The 17337-nt window shown below is 47.9% G+C and overlaps 1 protein-coding gene across 7 annotated transcripts in view; it reads left to right on the forward strand.

Moving 5' to 3' along the window:
- The first annotated feature begins 2209 nt into the window (after window positions 1–2209).
- The window catches only part of BCAS3 (BCAS3 microtubule associated cell migration factor), a 341997-nt gene continuing 326869 nt past the window's right edge, over window positions 2210–17337 (forward strand). For all 7 annotated transcript variants that reach the window (XR_011699536.1, XM_071575029.1, XM_071575030.1 and 4 more), the window contains exons 1-5: window positions 2210–2262; window positions 4835–4919; window positions 7649–7703; window positions 9934–10006; window positions 11677–11783. Coding sequence is in view for 6 of the 7 variants with exons in the window: in XM_071575029.1 (XP_071431130.1) it covers window positions 4849–4919; window positions 7649–7703; window positions 9934–10006; window positions 11677–11783 (306 nt within the window). In the remaining variant the exon portion in view is untranslated. The remainder of the gene's footprint in view (window positions 2263–4834; window positions 4920–7648; window positions 7704–9933; window positions 10007–11676; window positions 11784–17337) is intronic.

The raw sequence follows: 17337 nt of genomic DNA on the forward strand, positions 1-17337 counted from the left end.
TCTATTTTGTATTCATTAAAAATCTGAATCCCCTCCCTCTTCTTTCCACTGTGGCTTGGGGAACAAACATCCCACAGGGGTTTATCATGGAACTGATTGAGGCACTTTTGTTGTAGTTTATGGTTTAGCCAAAACTACCACAACTCTATACTGAATGTTTAACTAAAGCAATATAGAACTTTTTAAAATGTTGTTTAATTGAGAAGGCCAATATTTTATTCCAAGGGTTATTTATAGAATCCAACTCTTTACTGCTGAACAATAAAACAGGTTGGACCCAGGCCTGCCATCTTTGTTACCATGGTTACAGAAATCCCAGGGGATTTCATTCCTGAAAATGCCCAATTCTCTTCTCATCCATGCTGGGAATGCAGCAGTTTTAGGAGATGAAATTAACAGTCTGTCCAAATTGGATCCTGCAAGAATTTAACCAAGTTCCACCCCACACAAATAATAAAGTTTTGTCTTATGTAGAAGTTCTACACCAGCTCGGGGAAGGATGTGGAGGCCACGGCGACTGTGGGGACTGACCTGGCACCAGCCTTGGCAACAAACTCAGCTAATTATTGTCTTCATTGTTTCCATTTTAATCTCATGACACTGAACTTTTTAAAGAGTGAGTGTTACACCTTGGTTGGATGACTCTCAGTACTTATAAAGGGAAATATGCAAAATTAAAAACTGTGACAAGTTTCCCAGGTTTTTTTGCTCTATACAGAAGCTGAAGCTCTGCCAGGGGAGGTTTGGGTTGGATATCAGGAAGAAATTCTGTACAGAGAGTGCTCAGGGATTGGAATGGGCTGCCCAGAGAGGGGGTGGATTCCCCATCCCTGGAGGTTTTTCAGCTGAGCTTGGCCGTGGCACTGAGTGCCATGATCTGGTAAAGGGACTGGAGTTGGACAACTCAGAGGTCTTTTCCAACCCAATCCATTCTGTGATTCTATGGATGTGGCACTGAGTGAGAATCCACCACGTCTTGATCCAACCTCACTGTGATCACCAGCCCAGGGCACAGAGTGCCCTGGGCTGGTGATCACAGTGAGGTTGGATCAAGGGTTGGACTTGATGATCTCAAAGGTCTTTTCCAACCCAATCCATTCTATGTGAAAATTTAACTGTTCATCAACTTCTGCTGCATTCAGAAATGTGGGGGTTTTATTTCCATTTTTAATAAACTGAAGAAACCCTACAACTTTTCCCAGGAAAGGAGCTGGATGATGGTCAACAATAAACACCCAAAGCTCTCCTGCACTGCACATAAACTTCCTTTCTGCTGTAAACTGGCAGCAATTTGCTCCTGAGTGTAAACATAAAGGTCACCCAGTGCCACCCCTGCCACGGGCAGGGACACCTTCCCCTATCCCAGGCTGTTCCAAGCCCTGTCCAACCTGCCCTTGGACACTCCTAGGGATGGGGCAGCCACAACTCCTTTGCCCAGCCTGTGCCAGGGCCTGCCCACGCTCACAGGGAAGGAATTCCCTCCTAACATCCCATCCACACCCGCCCTCTGCCAGCGCCAACCCCCTGCCTGTGCCGCGTCACTCCAGGCCCTTCCGAAGCCCCTCTCCAGCTCTCCTGGAGCACCCTCAGGCTCTGGAAGGGGCTCTGAGGCCTCCCCGGTGTCTTCCCTTCTCCAGCATCCACAACACGCGAATTCTGCGCCGCCCCAGGCCCTGCCCCTCACCCACCGCTCCCGCGGGCGCTCCGGGCGGGCCGCGCTCCGGCCGAGGGCCCTCAGCCCGTCAGGGCCCTCTTTGCATTCGTTCCTCCCCCTGCCCTCACCCCGCGGACCTGCCCAGGCCCTGCCGAGCCTCCCCCGCCCCGAGGGAGCCCCAAAGAGCCCCCGAACTCCTCTCCCGGCCCCTCCGCCATCGCGGGCCCCTCACGGCTCTGGCCACGCCCCGACCACGCCCATATATGACGTCACACACAGGGGCGGGGCCACCCAGCCAATCCGGCGCAGCTCCGCCTCCCGCCCCGCGCGCGCTCCGGCTCTCGCGAGACCCGCGATGTAAACAAAGCGGCAGCGCCGCCCGCCTGTGGCCGCCTCGGCCGCGTCCCTTCGCGCCCCGCCCACCGCCCGGCAGCGCGCCCGCCGATTGGCTGTAGGCCCGGAGCGGCCCGCCTTTGCGGTGCGCTGATTGGTTAAAGAGTGGGAACGACCCGCCCTCGCGGCGCTCTGATTGGCTGCCGGTGCGGTGCGCTGGGTGTCACTGCCCGGGGGGTCCCAAACAGTGTCAGTGGCGCCGGGAGTGGCGGCGGGTGAGGGACACGGAGCGGGGGCCGTGAGGGAAACAGGGCGGGGGCCGTGAGGGAAACAGGGCGGGGGCCGTGAGGGAAACAGGGCGGGGGCCGTGAGGGACACAGGGCGGGGGGCGTGAGGGACACAGGGCGGGGGCCGTGAGGGACACGGTGGGTGGGTGAGGGACACAGAGCGGCGGGGCCGTGAGGGACACCCCGGCGGGGCTGAGAGACACAGCGGGAGGGCCGAGGGGCAGCCTGGTGGGGCCGAGGGACACACAGCGAGGGGGCCGAGAGACGACCTGGTGGGGCCGAGGGACACACAGTGGGAGGGCAGAGAAACAGCCTGGTGGGGCCGAGGGACACACAGCGGCGGGGCCGTGAGGGACACCCCGACGGGCCCGTGGGGGACACAGAGCGGCGGGGCGTGAGGGGCAGCCTGGCGGGAGGGGCCGCGCTCCGGGCAGCGATGTGGCGGCTCCGGGGCGGCTCCGAGCGCCGGGGATGCGAGGCCGGGCCGGGGGCGGTGGGCAGGGCAGGCCGGGAGGCCTGAGGGACCCCCGTGAGGCGAGGGCCGGCCGCGGGGCCCGGGCGCTCGGAGGGAGGGAGGGAGGGAGGCCCCGGCCCCGCTCGGGGCGCGGCTTGGGCGGTGCGGTTGCTCAAGAGCGGGGGCCGGGCCGGGCCGGGCTGTGTGCGGGGCTGGAGGGTGCGGGGCCCACAGGCGTCCCGGCGCTCCTGCCCCTCGCCGGGGCTGTCCCCAGGGGCGTCCCGGCGCTCCTGCCCCTCGCCGGGGCTGTCCCCGGGGGTGTCCCGGTGCTGGCACTCGCGGCCGGGCGGGCTCGGCTGTCCCGTGGCTCAGCTCAGCCTTTCCCTGCCGGTTTGTTTGCCTGTCACGGTGCCTCGGTGTCAGGCTGAAGTTGTGTTGCTGAAGGTCTTGTTGTTAATTATTATTACGTTATGAATGTCTGAGTGGTTCTCCCGCCTCACTTAGTGAGCTGGCTCTGACAGAGCCTGACTGAAGTGGAATGATGCTCATTAACAGATCCCACGTTGGTGGGTTGATTTTTCCTTCCACTTGGTGTGCAGGCTCTTGGTTTGGGGTGTGGGGACACACCAGGGCAGCAGAGGGGACTGGAGGGGTCTGTGATGCTCCTCAAGTGCTTTTTGCCTTTGGGGATGTTCCCCACTCTGTTCCCACGGAGAACAGAAGTGTGAAGAAAAGCTTGCAGGTGACACAAAAAGCTGCCATGTGACAGCAGAATATGTTCCACCATTCTTTTTGTGTGAGCTGCAGTGTAACCCTTTTTTTTCAAGAGTACAATACATTGCAACTGGGATGGTACATACTTTATATATAATTATTTTCCAAGACAGCAGCCCATAAGTAAATAGTGGTTTTGTGTAGTGGTGATGACAGCTGTGTGCCTGCACCACTGTCTTTAATCATAGAATGGTTTGGGTTGAAAGGGACTTTAAAGATCATACAGTTTGGAGATACTTTTCCACTTTATCAGGCAGCTCTGGGGGGTTTTTTGCTCTCAAAATATCCCTGTGGGGGAGGCTGAGGGAGCTGGGGGTGTTCAGCCTGGAGAAGAGGAGGCTCAGAGGTGACCTCAGCACTGTCTAGAACTGCCTGAAGGGAAGTTCTGGCCAGGTGGGGGTTGTTCTCTTCTCCCAGGCACTCAGCAATAGGACAAGGGGGCACGATGGGCTCAAGCTCTGCCAGGGGAAATTGAAGTTGGAGAGCAGAAAAAACTTCTTTGCAGAGAGAGTGCTCAGGCATTGGAATGGGCTGCCCAGACAGGGGGTGGATTCCCCATCCCTGGAGGTTTTTCAACTGAGCTTGGCCGTGGCACTGAGTGCCATGATCTGGTAAAGGGACTGGAGTTGGACCAAGGGTTGGACTTGATGATCTTGGAGGTCTTTTCCAACCCAATCCATTCTGTGATTCTATGGATGTGGCACTGAGTGAGAATCCACCACATCTTGATCCAAGCCCACTGTGATCACTCCATGCCCTGGGCTGGTGATCACAGTGGGGTTGGACTTGATGATCTTGGAGGTCTTTCCAACCCAATCCATTCTAGGATTCTATGGATGTGTCACTGAGTGAGAATCCACCACATCTTGATCCAACCCCACTGTGATCACCAGCCCAGGGCACAGAGTGCCCTGGGCTGGTGATCACAGTAGGGTTGGATCAAGAGTTGGACTTGATGATCTCAGAGGTCTTTTCCAACCCAATCCATTCTGTGATTCTATGGATGTGGCACTGAGTGAGAATCCACCACATCTTGATCCAACCCCACAGTAGGGTTGGATCAAGGGTTGGACTTGATGATCTTGGAGGTCTTTTCCAACCCAACCCATTCTCTGGTTCTGTGATCCCAAGAGCTTCAGTGATTGACACACCACAAAAACGAGTCGTCGTTTGGTGCCTGCTTTTCTTTTGCTTAAAAAAACCCCGCTGTAAAGGCACCTACAGGTTTGTCTTGGTGAAATGTCTCTCTTGTCACCTTGAAGAACCCCTCAGGGAGCACTGGGATGAACAACCCTGTACAGGTGGTGTTACAGAGGGCTGTGTTTGTTGCAGGTTGCTCAGCAGCGATGGCCACGGAGTCCCCGCGCCGCCCGAGCCGATGCACTGCAGGGGTGGTGGTTCGCCCGCAGGCTGCCACGTAAGAACCTTCTAGAAGAACAGCCCTTACTGAAATGCTCTTTTTTTTTCCCCTTCTAGAAGAATCTTACCTGAGTTTTGTGTGGTTTTTTTCCCATCCCAGCTTGTGTTGCCGCTGTGGTTTTGTTGCGTTGTTTTCCACACGTTGCCTTCCCGTCTCTGAGGTCAAACTCTCTCCCTGCCTGAGATTCTTTGCACTTGGACACCAAAGCCAAGCTGCACAGCTAAAAAACTAATCTATTGCACAGTTTTGGTGTTGTTTGCACCATTTTTCTATGCAAAGGTTGCACTGGCTGGTGGTCAGTGGTGCAAACTTCCTTAGGCCAGAGGGATGTGCTGCACTTGTTCCTCTCTTTCTGTTCTTTTTAGTAACACCTTGTCCAAGGAGTGGACATATTCCAACATATAACACTTGTCATCAAAGTCCTTCAGTAAACAGAATTGTGGGTTCTTTTTTTACTTAACAAAACCAATAAGAAAGGCAGAAGCTCCATCTCTTTGGTCAGAGCTCCCAAGAGACCATTTTTGTCCTTGGGCATCCTGAGTTTCATTGTGTTCTCATGGAAATCCTTTCATGGCAAAAGGGCTTTGTGTCTGTAAGACAGTCTGGAAGATTTATGGTCTTGTCTCTGTCTGTTAAAGGATTTTTGAGTAGTTTTTCTTCCTGCCTTGTGATGCCTGTGCTGCTGCAAGGTAGCACTGCATTGAAGTACTGCAGTTTTTGCCACTGGAGATAACTGTGTATTTAAACACCAAGAATCCCTTTATTTTTACTGGAGAGCACAAGAAACTGATTGTTTTAGCACAGAAAGTCGTGTTAGAGGTTTGTCTTGCAGCCCTGTGATAGGGGCAGCACTTTTTCTCATGTTGCAAAATTCCTTCACAAATGGATATTTGTAATGACCTTTTCTTGAAAATGGGCTTTAAAAATGTAATGACAGAAGAGCACTCTAAGAAGAGGATTATGATTATTATCTATTTTTTTTTAAAATATGCTGTCCTGTTCTTTAGGCACCTGTTTTCACCTCTCAGATGTCAGTGGGTTTGAGTCTGTCTGTGCTGAGCAGATTCTGCTGATCATGTTGAGTTTCTACACCCTTATGAGAGGAAGTTTGGAGTTTTTCTGGCTTTAGTCGTTTCTAAGCTCTTTAAAGATCTCTCCTGGGAAGTTTTTCTACTTCAGGAGAGTTTAGAGTGCATACACTGTATAAAACATTGCCCAGGTATCAACTTTGTTTCAACATGTATTTGGGGGAGGAAGAAAGAAGTGCATTCCGTGAGGTGACCCGTGAAGGCTGGATGACTCTTGCTGACAGGCATTCCCACAGCTCCACACTCCACCTGCAGCCAAACCTTGTAATAAAGGGCTCTGAAGGTGTGCAGGGCACTCTGGGTGACCTACATAAACCAAAGAATCAGCAGCACCAGAAGCCACAGCTCATTTGTGAGGCCTCAGCCTGAAGCAGAGGGACAGGCTGGGATTCAGGAATCCTTGGACTGCTGGACAAAGTCTGGTTTGGTCATGAGCTGGATTAAGCTTTCTAAAAGTTCAGACTTGGTTTTAGATTTCTTTTTGTTTTCAGAGAGGAAAACCCAATCCATTTGACTTAAGTACCTTCTGTATTGCTGTGCAGTACTTGGTTCTTCAGAGAACTTCATTCTTCAGGGCTGAACACTCCCATTTCTAATGAAACAACCTTGCACAGCCTCAGAAAGCACCTTTGGGCATCCAGAGTCAGGAGTTCCCAGTTCCAGGTTTTCTTTGGGGCTCTTACAAACCTTGAGTTAGCACAGGAAAAGCTGTGACAGTATAAAAGTTAATTTGGGGGCTGCCCAAGCTGTTGCCTAAAGAGTTGTTGGGTTTTTTCAGACTGGATGAAGGCAGTTTTGCTGCCAGAGGCTTTCAGTGTTACTCATTCCATGAAACACAAACTTTCTGCATAGTTACAGCCCCAGCTGTCTGATCCTCTCAGCCCACCTGGTGTTACTCAGCAGTTCCACCAGAGACTCCCCACTGGGGCAGGGCTGAGCTGAGGAAAGAATTAGTTTAAATCTGCCCCAACAATTGTATCTTGCACTGTGTGCTATCCTAAATCATGGCTGCTGATGCACTTCCAAGAAGGAATAAACTTCCAAGAAGGAATAAACTTCCAAGAAGGAATAAACTTCCAAGAAGGAATAAGCTTCCCAAGCTATACAATCTTGTCTGTAAATACCTCTCCTTGCTATTCTTAGGGAGGATGTTGTTCCCTCTCCTGTCCCCTCTTACTCCACCACTCCACATCATTCACAGGAGGTCTGAGAGGTCACTTGTCCCACAGGGAGAGTTCCAGCCTTTGGTTAAATCCTTATTTTTGTGTTGGAACAGCCAAATCACAAGGAAATACTGAGGGAAAATACTGAGGGATAATTTCCAAATGCACTCTGAGGTAGAGAACATGCTTATTCCTTCTTTATTAGCTTTTATACTTTCCCCCCAAGCAGTTACTCCACAAACAGGTGTCACTGAGCTTTTCACAGACTTTTATTACTTTTATTTTGTACTTTCACTCCTTACAGGCCATTATTTATGCCAGCAGTATATTAAATAACTGCATTGCATACTTGGTATTTTGTGCTAAAGATTGTCCATGTTTCCTCTGCTTGTCTGTGTCTTATTTAGTATTTATTTAATACACTCCCAGCTGTTTCTGAGCTTCAGTGGTGGCTGAAATTCTCCTTGTTTTCCAGGGAACAGTCATACATGGAGAGTGTTGTTACATTCCTCCAGGATGTTGTGCCACAGGTATGTGCAGCTCTTTGGTTTCTTTCAGTGCCCAAAGCTTTGGAAATGCGTGTCAGGTGGGCCCAAAAAAAAGGGGAAAACCCAGAAAAACAAAAGCCAAATGTTTTGGTGTTTTGGATGTGGATCTTGAGGCTGAGTTTCTGAGCACAGACTGCAGAGTAGTGGGGACTGGGCCTGCAGATTTTTATAAGAACAAACTGAAAATCACTGCAGTATAAATAGCAGGAAGGAGATTGCAGCTTTTCCCTAAGATAATTTGAGCAGTAGAAGAGCTGGGGAGGGGAGAGACTGTCCATAATATTACTCTGCCTCTTACAAATATGTATTTTCTGGGTGGTGGCTGTAAACGTGTGTCCCACCCTGGGCTGGTGCAGCACAACTTGGCAGACACCCTTTGGGTGTTGAGAAGGAGAAGGTTCCTTTTGCCTTTTTTGCCCCTTTTTAGCCCTTTTTTGCCCCTTTATTTGCCCCTTTTTAGCCCTTTATTTGCCCCTTTTTAGCCCTTTATTTGCCCCTTTTTAGCCCTTTATTTGCCCCTTTTTAGCCCTTTATTTACCCCTTTTTAGCCCTTTTTTGCCTTATTTCCCTGACTTGCCCCAGGTGTCCTGGCTGCTGTGGGGCTGGGCAGCTCTGCCAAACAGGAATTCTCACCCTGCTTTGCAAAGTTATTTCATATCACAGAGAAATCTGTGTATGAATATATTGATATTTCTGTACAGTAAGTGTGGAATGGTCAGGAATCCTCACCCTGCTCTGCAAAGTTATTGTTTCATACCACAGAAAATCTGTGTATAAACATATTGATATTTCTGTACAGTAAATATGGAAGTGGAATGGTCAGGAATCCTCATCCTGCTTTGCAAAGTTATTTCATATCACAGAGAAATCTGTGTATGAATATATTGATATTTCTGTACAGTAAGTGTGGAATGGTCCCTCCCATGTTATCTCAGCAGCAGAGGATGCTGGATTTCCTCCTGGGAAAGCTATTCCATAGTGGAGCAGCAGCCCCAGAGACACAGAGACTGCCCTGACTGTGGTTTGAAGGATTATCTTGGTTAGTGACTGTCTGGGTTTCCTCATGAAGCTCCTCTTAGGAGTTCTCCATAATAATACAAAAAAATATTACTAATACCAGTTTGTGAAATGCATTTTGGGCTCAGGGTTAAATTTGACACAGTCCAACTTTCCCTGAAGAGATTCCTGCATTCCACACCCACCCCTTTCCCTCTGCAGTTAAAGGGTACAGGCTGTGCTTTATTTTTCTGTGCTTTATTTTTCTGTGCTTTATTTTTCTGTGCTTTATTTTTCTGTGCTTTATTTTTCTGTGCTTTATATTTCTGTGCTTTATTTTTCTGTGCTTTATTTTTCTGTGCTTTATTTTTCTGTGTTTTATTTTTCTGTGTTTTATTTACTGTGTTTTATTTTACACATTTGCCTTGCAAGCATGGGGTGTGAATTGGTTTGAAAACTAAACCCCACACTTATTTTTTAGATTTGTATTTTTAGTTGAAGTTACTGCTTTTCTGGCATGTATAAAGTGATTATTCAGGCTCTTTGCATATTTAATCCAAAATAGTGCTCAGTATTTTGTTCTAATTGACTTGGAAGTGATGGTGTTCCCACTGGAGCTCACGTTCCTTCTGCCACAGCTTCTCCTGAGAACTGTAAAACCTCCACTTTGGAAACACTGCAAGTCTCCCTCACAGTTTTTTTGTATCTCTTTTTTTATGGCAATCTGTAGAATGCAGGACTGAAACATGGATCTGTTCTGGAGTGACATTTTATTCTTCTTTAAATGGCTGCATTAAAGTTGTCACAGAAATAACTGAAATGTGTAGTGAAGGTCTCTTTCTATCCTCTGTCTGCTTAGGAAGCTTTTCACTGAATAAAAGAGAAATTTCATAATAAACCCCCTCCTGTGAGAACCCCTTTGAGAAGCAGAGTAAAGCTGCTGAAGTTCAAACCTGCTGCATTTTAGCTTGGCTGTCTTGCTCTAAGTCATGTGGCATTTTAACCTGCCCCTAAAGATTTATTGTCAGATAATATTTTGTCATTCCTACATTATTAAGTGATGTTTAACCTGGTTGTGTTGCTCATGGAAACACCTTGAACCAAACCTCCCACAACACTGGTCACCAGGACATAACCTGGTTTTCTTTCTAAACTTACAGAGGGAGAAAAAAGGATGTTGAACTTTCTCATTTCAACCCTTCTGCTTTTTGTCCAGGCCTACAGTGGGACCCCACCAGAGGAGAAGGAGAAGATTGTTTGGGTCAGATTTGAAAATGCAGATTTAAATGGTATGGCTTCATTTTCCCTCGTTATCCTTGTGAGTTTTAGGTCCATGGACAATCATTTCAGTCAGTTTTATCCTGACTCCAAGTTTAGTATTTAATTTCCCTGAATTCTAAGGGAGTAACTGCACTTTGCTCAGTACCTACAAAAAGGGAAGTTGTGATGCATCCAAAGGCCAACTCTTGCTTAGGAAGAAATGCCATTGAAGAAAATCCCTTTGTTTTCCTTAAGGCAGTTGAAAACAAAGCCTAGAACTGAATTTATTTCACCTGCAGTCTGGTTTCAAAGCCACCTGATGCAGCTGAACCAGCCCAGGTCCCAGATCCATTTTCTGTGTGACAGAGTTTGGAGGAACCTGGGGAGAAGGAGCAGGTGGGTGGAACGAGCAGGAGGCTCCATGAGGTCCTTGAGGGAAATAATAGAGCAAAGCCACAAAATATCCTTCAAATGTGGCTTGTTTATCCTTTCTCATGTGTGTCAGTGGATCATCCTTTCTGCCTTAGTGCAGAAAACACCTCCAGCCTTTTTAAGGGAAGGTGGTGCTTGATTCCCACTGGAGCTGTTCTGTCCATCCCATTCCCTGGTTTTTTAAAGGAATGGTAGGGGCTGAGTGGGAGATGCTTGGATGCTGCAATCAGTTATTTCCTAATTAACAACTCCTTGGAGTTGCCTGGGCTGTGTTTGCTGAGGGGGAACTCTGGATTTCACTCTTGGAGCTGTTCCTGCCTTCCCTCTTCCTTTGCCCCCTGGAGCTCTGGGGTTCTGTCTCAGCTGCAGGAACAGCAACTGGAGCAGAGCTGGGATGGGGAATTCTCAGCCTTTCCAGGGGTTCTGTGGGAAGATTCTCTGTTTTCCAGCTGTTGGAATGCCTGTCAGTTCATAAATTCAGGGTTATTAGAGCTAGAAAAGTCCTATAACCTGTACATGGTCAGATGGGCTGTTGGGGTTTGTTTGCTTGTGGGTTTGTTTTCCTGCTATATTTATTTTTAAGAAATCTCATATTTCCCCCTCTTTTCTACAGTATAAACCCCCCCTATTTAGAATATTCTTCAGAATTGTTCATATTATATTTAAATTTTTATGCAGCCAAATCTGATTGGGCCTGAAAAGATTCTCCTTCACCATCCCAAATCCATCCTCTCTGTCTCTGTTGCTTTTGCTCATTCTGTCATGGTTGAAAATGTAGTTTTAGAGGTGCTTTCCTGAAGAAAATATTCATATTTGTGATCATTATGTAACACTTTCCTTCCTGGGGATTTTCTTCCTTGATGTACAGATTAATTCCCACAGCATCCAGAAATAGTTTTACCCCTGCATTTTGTAATTTCTGTGTTTGTGGATGTTTGTTTTGTTGGTCCTGCACAAATTTTTCTCTATTGGAAAAGTTTTCCACATTTTATTAATTGCTGGAGGAAGAAACAACCCCTGTTGCCCTTCAGGAAATTTTTCTCCCCTGTTTTAAATTTAAGGCTTTCTGACTTCTCTGTGAATCTTTAATGTTTGCATTAAAGAACATATTCCAGTGTTGTTCCAGCAGGAAATTTAAACCACTTTGGGTGCTTTTAGTTCTGACAACAGAGAGGGGCACTGAGGAAACACCATCTGATGTTACTGAGAGCAGCTGGGCCTGGGCCTGACCTGCTACTGATGGCTTTGGTATTTCAACCCAATTTAGATACATCCAGGAATATGGAGTTCCATGAGATCCACAGCACTGGGAATGAACCCCCCTTACTGCTGATGATTGGATACAGTGATGGAATGCAAGTCTGGAGCATCCCTGTGAGTACTGAGTCCTCCCCTCTGCTCTGCCAGGGGCTTGGCTGGGTCTGATGTGTTGGTGCTTCCATATTTTACCTGGAATTTTTCCAGTTGGAGTGAAAGGAGCCACCATTTCCCACCAGGGTCATGTGGTTTGTGTGTAAATGCTTATCTGAAGATAACACAGAGCACAGATCAAACACTTGAATTCATGTCCCTTCAGCTCTGAGGGCTTTTCACTCGTTATTTATGTTCAAACTGGGAGCAGTGTTTGACATTATGGGACAGTTTGTAGCCCAAAATGGACAGATTTTTGGGTTTTAACAGCAATGAATGAAGGTGGAAAAAATACAAACAGGATTTGTTTGTCCCAGCTCTGCAAAGTATGACAGAATTCATGGTATTTTCCAATCACTTTTGTCATGGAGATGATTTGCAATTTTAATTTGCTGAAGGCCCCTGTGTGCACATGGCTTTGATTTGGTGCTGCCACAGCCACCCCCTGCAGGCTGAGCCTTTGTGGGCACATGGTCCTCATTTGGGGAGTTTACCCCAAATCTCACCAAAGGACAGCAGAAAGTTTAATACAGCAGGTCATAAAGTTCTGAACTTAAAATAGCAGAATTTCTCTCAGCACCTTGTCCTTCAGAGTAAGGGAGAGGGGATGGAGTTCTTTCCCTTCGTAAAATACTTTGGGTTTTTAAGAACTGTGTACATTTCTACAGCTTTCTGGTTGCTTTTCTGGCATGTATGAAGTGATTATACAGGCTCTTTTCATGTTTAATCCAAAATAGTGCTCAGTATTTTGTTATAATTGACTTGGAAGTGATGGTGTTCCTACTGGAGGATGTATGTGTAGGATGTATATTTGCATACCAGTATTTTGTAGGAAATAATGTTGATTTCTACATCAAATTTCAGTTAAGTTGAGTTTCAGGAAGTGTGGCAGAGCTTCTCCTCTGCTGGTTGCATCTTGGTGGTTGGAGATGAGGAAATAAAATTGCTGCTGAGCTTTTGCAGGAAGGTTTAACAGAGGTGGAGTGAGACCCAGGACACTTCACTGAATTCCAGTGTTTAGGAGCTTTAACCAAAATACAGGAAAGTGTAACTGCTTGTATTGTCCTGAGGAAAGTAACTGGTAATGGGTTTATTTTCAAACATACCTTTGGATTGAGTTTGTATTTTATCTTTTTACAGCTCAGATGTGTATGAGACACTAAAGCTGCTTGGATACTCTTTTTTTTTTTTTTTAAATTTGCCTTGACACTGGTGAAAGAGGAATTTGGGATTAGAGTTGGGAGGGAATTATTCCCTGGGAGGGGCTGGGCTGGGATTCCCAGAGGTGCTGGGGCTGCCCCATCCCTGGGAGTGTCCAAGGCCAGGCTGGAGCAGCCGGGGCTATGGAAGGTGTCCCTGCCCATGGAAGGGCTGGAATAGGTGACCTCTGAGGTCCCTTCCCACTCAAAGCGCTGTGGGATGGATGCAAAGCCCGGGAATGGCGTTATCCATCCGGGGGCTGGATGCAAAGCCCGGGAATAGCGTTATCCATCCGGGGGCTGGATGCAAAGCCCGGGAATGGCGTTATCCATGGGCGGGATTGGTTCCCGCGGTGTAATTACAGCCCCTCCCCACGCGGTGTCGCTGCCACACCGAGCTACGGCCGCGCGCAGCCCCATTAATGCATCATTAATTAATCAAGGCACCCTCAGTGTACCATTGGCGCGAGCTCGAGGGTGCTTGTAAAACACCGGGATTGTCCAGCTGGAATGTCCTTATCCAAAGGAACACCCGGGATTGCGTTGTGTGTGCCAGTCCCAGCTCTGTGTGTGTGTGCCAGTCCCAGCTCTGTGTGTGTGCCAGTCCCAGCTGTGTGTGTGTGCCCGTCCCAGCTGTGTGTGTGTGCCAGTCCCAGCTGTGTGTGTGCCGGTCCAGCTGTGTGTGTGTGCCGGTCCAGCTGTGTGTGTGTGCCCATCCCAGCTGTGTGTGTGTGCCCACTCCAGCTGTGTGTGTGTGCCACTCCAGCTGTGTGTGTGTGCCACTCCAGCTGTGTGTGTGCCAGTCCCAGCTGTGTGTGTGTGCCAGTCCCAGCTGTGTGTGTGTGCCAGTCCCAGCTGTGTGTGTGTGCCACTCCAGCTGTGTGTGTGCCACTCCAGCTGTGTGCCAGCGGTGCTCTGTGCCTCTCAGGTGAGCTCTGTGCATCCCTCCTGAGGGGCACAAGGAGTGTCTGTGCCAGAGCTGCCCCAGGAAATGCCACATGGGGTGGGATCTTCCATGTCCAAATAAGCAACAATTTAGGCCAGGAAATACCTGATTTTACCTTCTTTTGCTGGCTCATACAGCCAGGTTGTCTTTTTCGTGGTCTTTTCCCCCCCAGTGTATTTCACTTCTTCATAATTCCTCGATTTTGCTATTTAAATTTAGTATTTTAAGAAAAAATGCCAAAGCAGAAATTGCAGGACAGTTTTTCTGTGTGTTACCCAGTTTTTGCACAGGAGTCTTTGTAACAAGTAGGGGAGAAGTGCAGTGAAATGGAGACAATGCCAAATGTGGAAATATTTTACCATCCATCCAAAGCATGGCAGCTGTGGAGATATTTCCCCTTCAGTTGGATGTTCTGGGCAGTCCTGAGGCCACTCCAGGGAGGTGCAATCTGTGTTACTACAAATTCGGTCTTGGAGTGGTTCCTTTGTCAGTAAGATGGTCTTGGAGATTGTCACAGAGTGGTGGTCTTTAAAATCAATTTTAAATAACATTTCAGAGTAGGTTTTGCATATCCAACATGTTGGGAGAGAGCATAACCTGGTGGATTTTTTCCACATTGTTGTTTCCCCTTTGCATTTTTTCACTTATTTAGTCTGAGGACAACAAAATCTGGCAGTTGTGGGGTTGACTTAATATTTAAGAGCTTATTTGGCAACACTTTTTTGTGCCCTATGGTATTAGACAAACTTGGCCTTGCTGAGTATTTAGCTTGTAATTAAGCAATGTTATTCCAGCTAAGGAAAAAAAAACCCAAGCCTGCATTCTCCACTTTAAAAAGCTTTTAATCTGTAAAAGCAACGATCTGACATTTAGGTGCAAATCTCCTCAGGAAGGCCCTTATCTGCAGCGTTGTGCTCTTGGTTCCTGGGATTGCAGCTCCGCTCAGCACTTAATAACGTGTTGCAGGCGGTGGGCTCTGTGCGTGAGTGATTATGAAGTGTTTATGACAGGTCCTAAGCCCACACTCCCCTAATGGTGTTACATTGACTTCCCCGCACCTCCCGGCCCTTCCCGCGCTGTGTCTCTCTGCACTCTGAGTGCTTTCACATTAACATCTCCTTGGAGGAAGATCTTTGACTGCCCGAGTGTTACTGGCGAACGGGAGGTGCCATTAGTGCCGCTTCAAAGGCTGGGCTGGTGTCTGGAGTGCGGGGCTGGGAGTGCGGCCCCTGCGCTGCCTTGCGAAAGCAGCGGAAGGTGCCCATCCAAAGGGCTTTGATCTTTGTTTGGAAATGGGGGCGGCAAGGTTAAAACTGTTCTTAAAATACGCCTTGCTAAGTGGGGAGAAATCTGGGAATACACCAAAGCATGGCCAGAGGTTCCTATTTGATAGTGTTGTGTTTGGTTTGGAATTTGGTTTTGCCTTGCTCCCAGTTTCGTGTTTCAAATACAACTGGAAGTGGTTTCTGCCTGATGTCGTTTCCAAGTATCTGTTCTGGATGTTCCTGTGCAGGGAAATGCATCTTGGCTGCTTCTGTGGCAGATAATTTTTTTTTTTCACTGCATGCTGGAAGTTTCAAAAGTAGAAGGATCATCTCAGTTTGATGGTTCTTGTTAGAATTCGAAAAGGAAAGTCCAGCTGGAGTTGAATAAAGCAGGAACTACCAAAGAGAACCTTTAATAACAAGCACAGATGGATATTTAGCAAAACCACTCAGAGGCTGTGCTGGAGTGACACTGCCCATAGAATCACAGAATGGATTGGGTTGGAAAAGACCTCCGAGATCATCAAGTCCAACCCTTGGTCCAACTCCAGTCCCTTTACCAGATCATGGCACTCAGTGCCACGGCCAAGCTCACCTTAAAAACCTCCAGGGATGGGGAATCCACCCCCTCTCTGGGCAGCCCATTCCAATGCCTGAGCACTCTCTCTGCAAAGAATTTGTTTCTGATCTCCAACTTCAATTTCCCCTGGCAGAGCTTGAGCCCATTGTGCCCCCTTGTCCTATTGCTGAGTGCCTGTGGCAGGTGACTGTGTGGAGACCTCTGGAGTGCAGAGGACTCCTTGGGCAGGGGTGGCACCACACAGTGCCAGCCTGGCCCTGGACGTGCCTGGCTGTGGGGACTCACACACACTTGGCTTCCTCAGCCACCTCTGCTGGGGTTTGCTCTTTGCAGCTCTTCCTCCCTGGTGATTCTTGCCCCTTTTAGAGCTGGGGAAGGGACTTGTCACTTATCCCACCCTAAGCTGCAATCCCTGCTCTGCCCACACCTCCACCATCGAGGCTTGCGTTGGCCACATGGGAAAATGGAGTAATGATCTGCTAATAACCCTGAAAAATGTCTGAGGACTCTACAAAACATCCCTGCAAATCATTGTCTGAGGCTTTGGGGTTTTCACACTGAGGATTTATGAAAATACTTGCCTGGTTTTACACAGTTTTCAATAGCACTGCCATAATTTAAAGTACTGGGTGCAACTTCAGTCCAGTCACTGGGGCAGATGTTTGTTAAATCTTTTGAGCATCTAAGTTCTTATGATCTCTGCATAATCACAGAGGTTTGGTTGGAATGGAAAAGCAGACTGTTGGAACTTCTAAACTAAAACCTGCCCTTCTGCTTCCAGTCCTTCTTGCTCTCTCCGTAGTTCCTGGGAGTTGTCTTTAACCCTGGGTGATCACACCCAGCAATATTTTGTGGTAGCATCTGTCATTTGCTTATTGTCATATTATAACATACATTATAACATGCATTATAACATAGATTATAACACACATTCCCTTTTCCTTTTCTGTATTCCCCACTGTCCTTCTCTACAGTTCCACAGTAGTTCAGGCACTGAGTTCCGAACTCAATCTTCTTTCACTTTGGTGTATGTTTGACTTTTTTTTCCCTTTTTTTCACCATGTGAAAACCATTTTCTATGGTTGGAAACTATTAGTTATCCTTAGTGTGAACAAACCTTCCTTTGTTCAGTGTTCCTGATGGGTGCAAAGTGGTATGTTCCAAACAATGCAGCTCTGTCATCAGGAATTACCCGGCACGCCACATTTGGGGCTGTCATATTTTAAGCTCAAGATGTCTTAAGTGGAGTGGAGAGAGCTCTTCTTCCTCTTCCAATCTGTCACTGGAAGAGAGTGATGAAGACTTCACTGGGGGCTGGGATGTGAATCCATGTGTTCTGTGCTTCCAGTCCTCCCTGTAGGTCTGGGAGTTGTGGTTGGATCCTGGGAAGGCAGAGATGTTCCCTCAGACCGGCTTGGAGCCGTCATTTTGGATTCTCTCTGCCACACAATAAGTACCTGAAGCTGCTTTTACAGCTTAATATTCAATTCCTGAAACCTGCTTGGAAAGATTCTTGGCTTTTGGAATG

This window comes from Pithys albifrons, chromosome 21 (assembly GCF_047495875.1).
Source record: "Pithys albifrons albifrons isolate INPA30051 chromosome 21, PitAlb_v1, whole genome shotgun sequence".
NCBI lineage: Eukaryota > Metazoa > Chordata > Aves > Passeriformes > Thamnophilidae > Pithys > Pithys albifrons.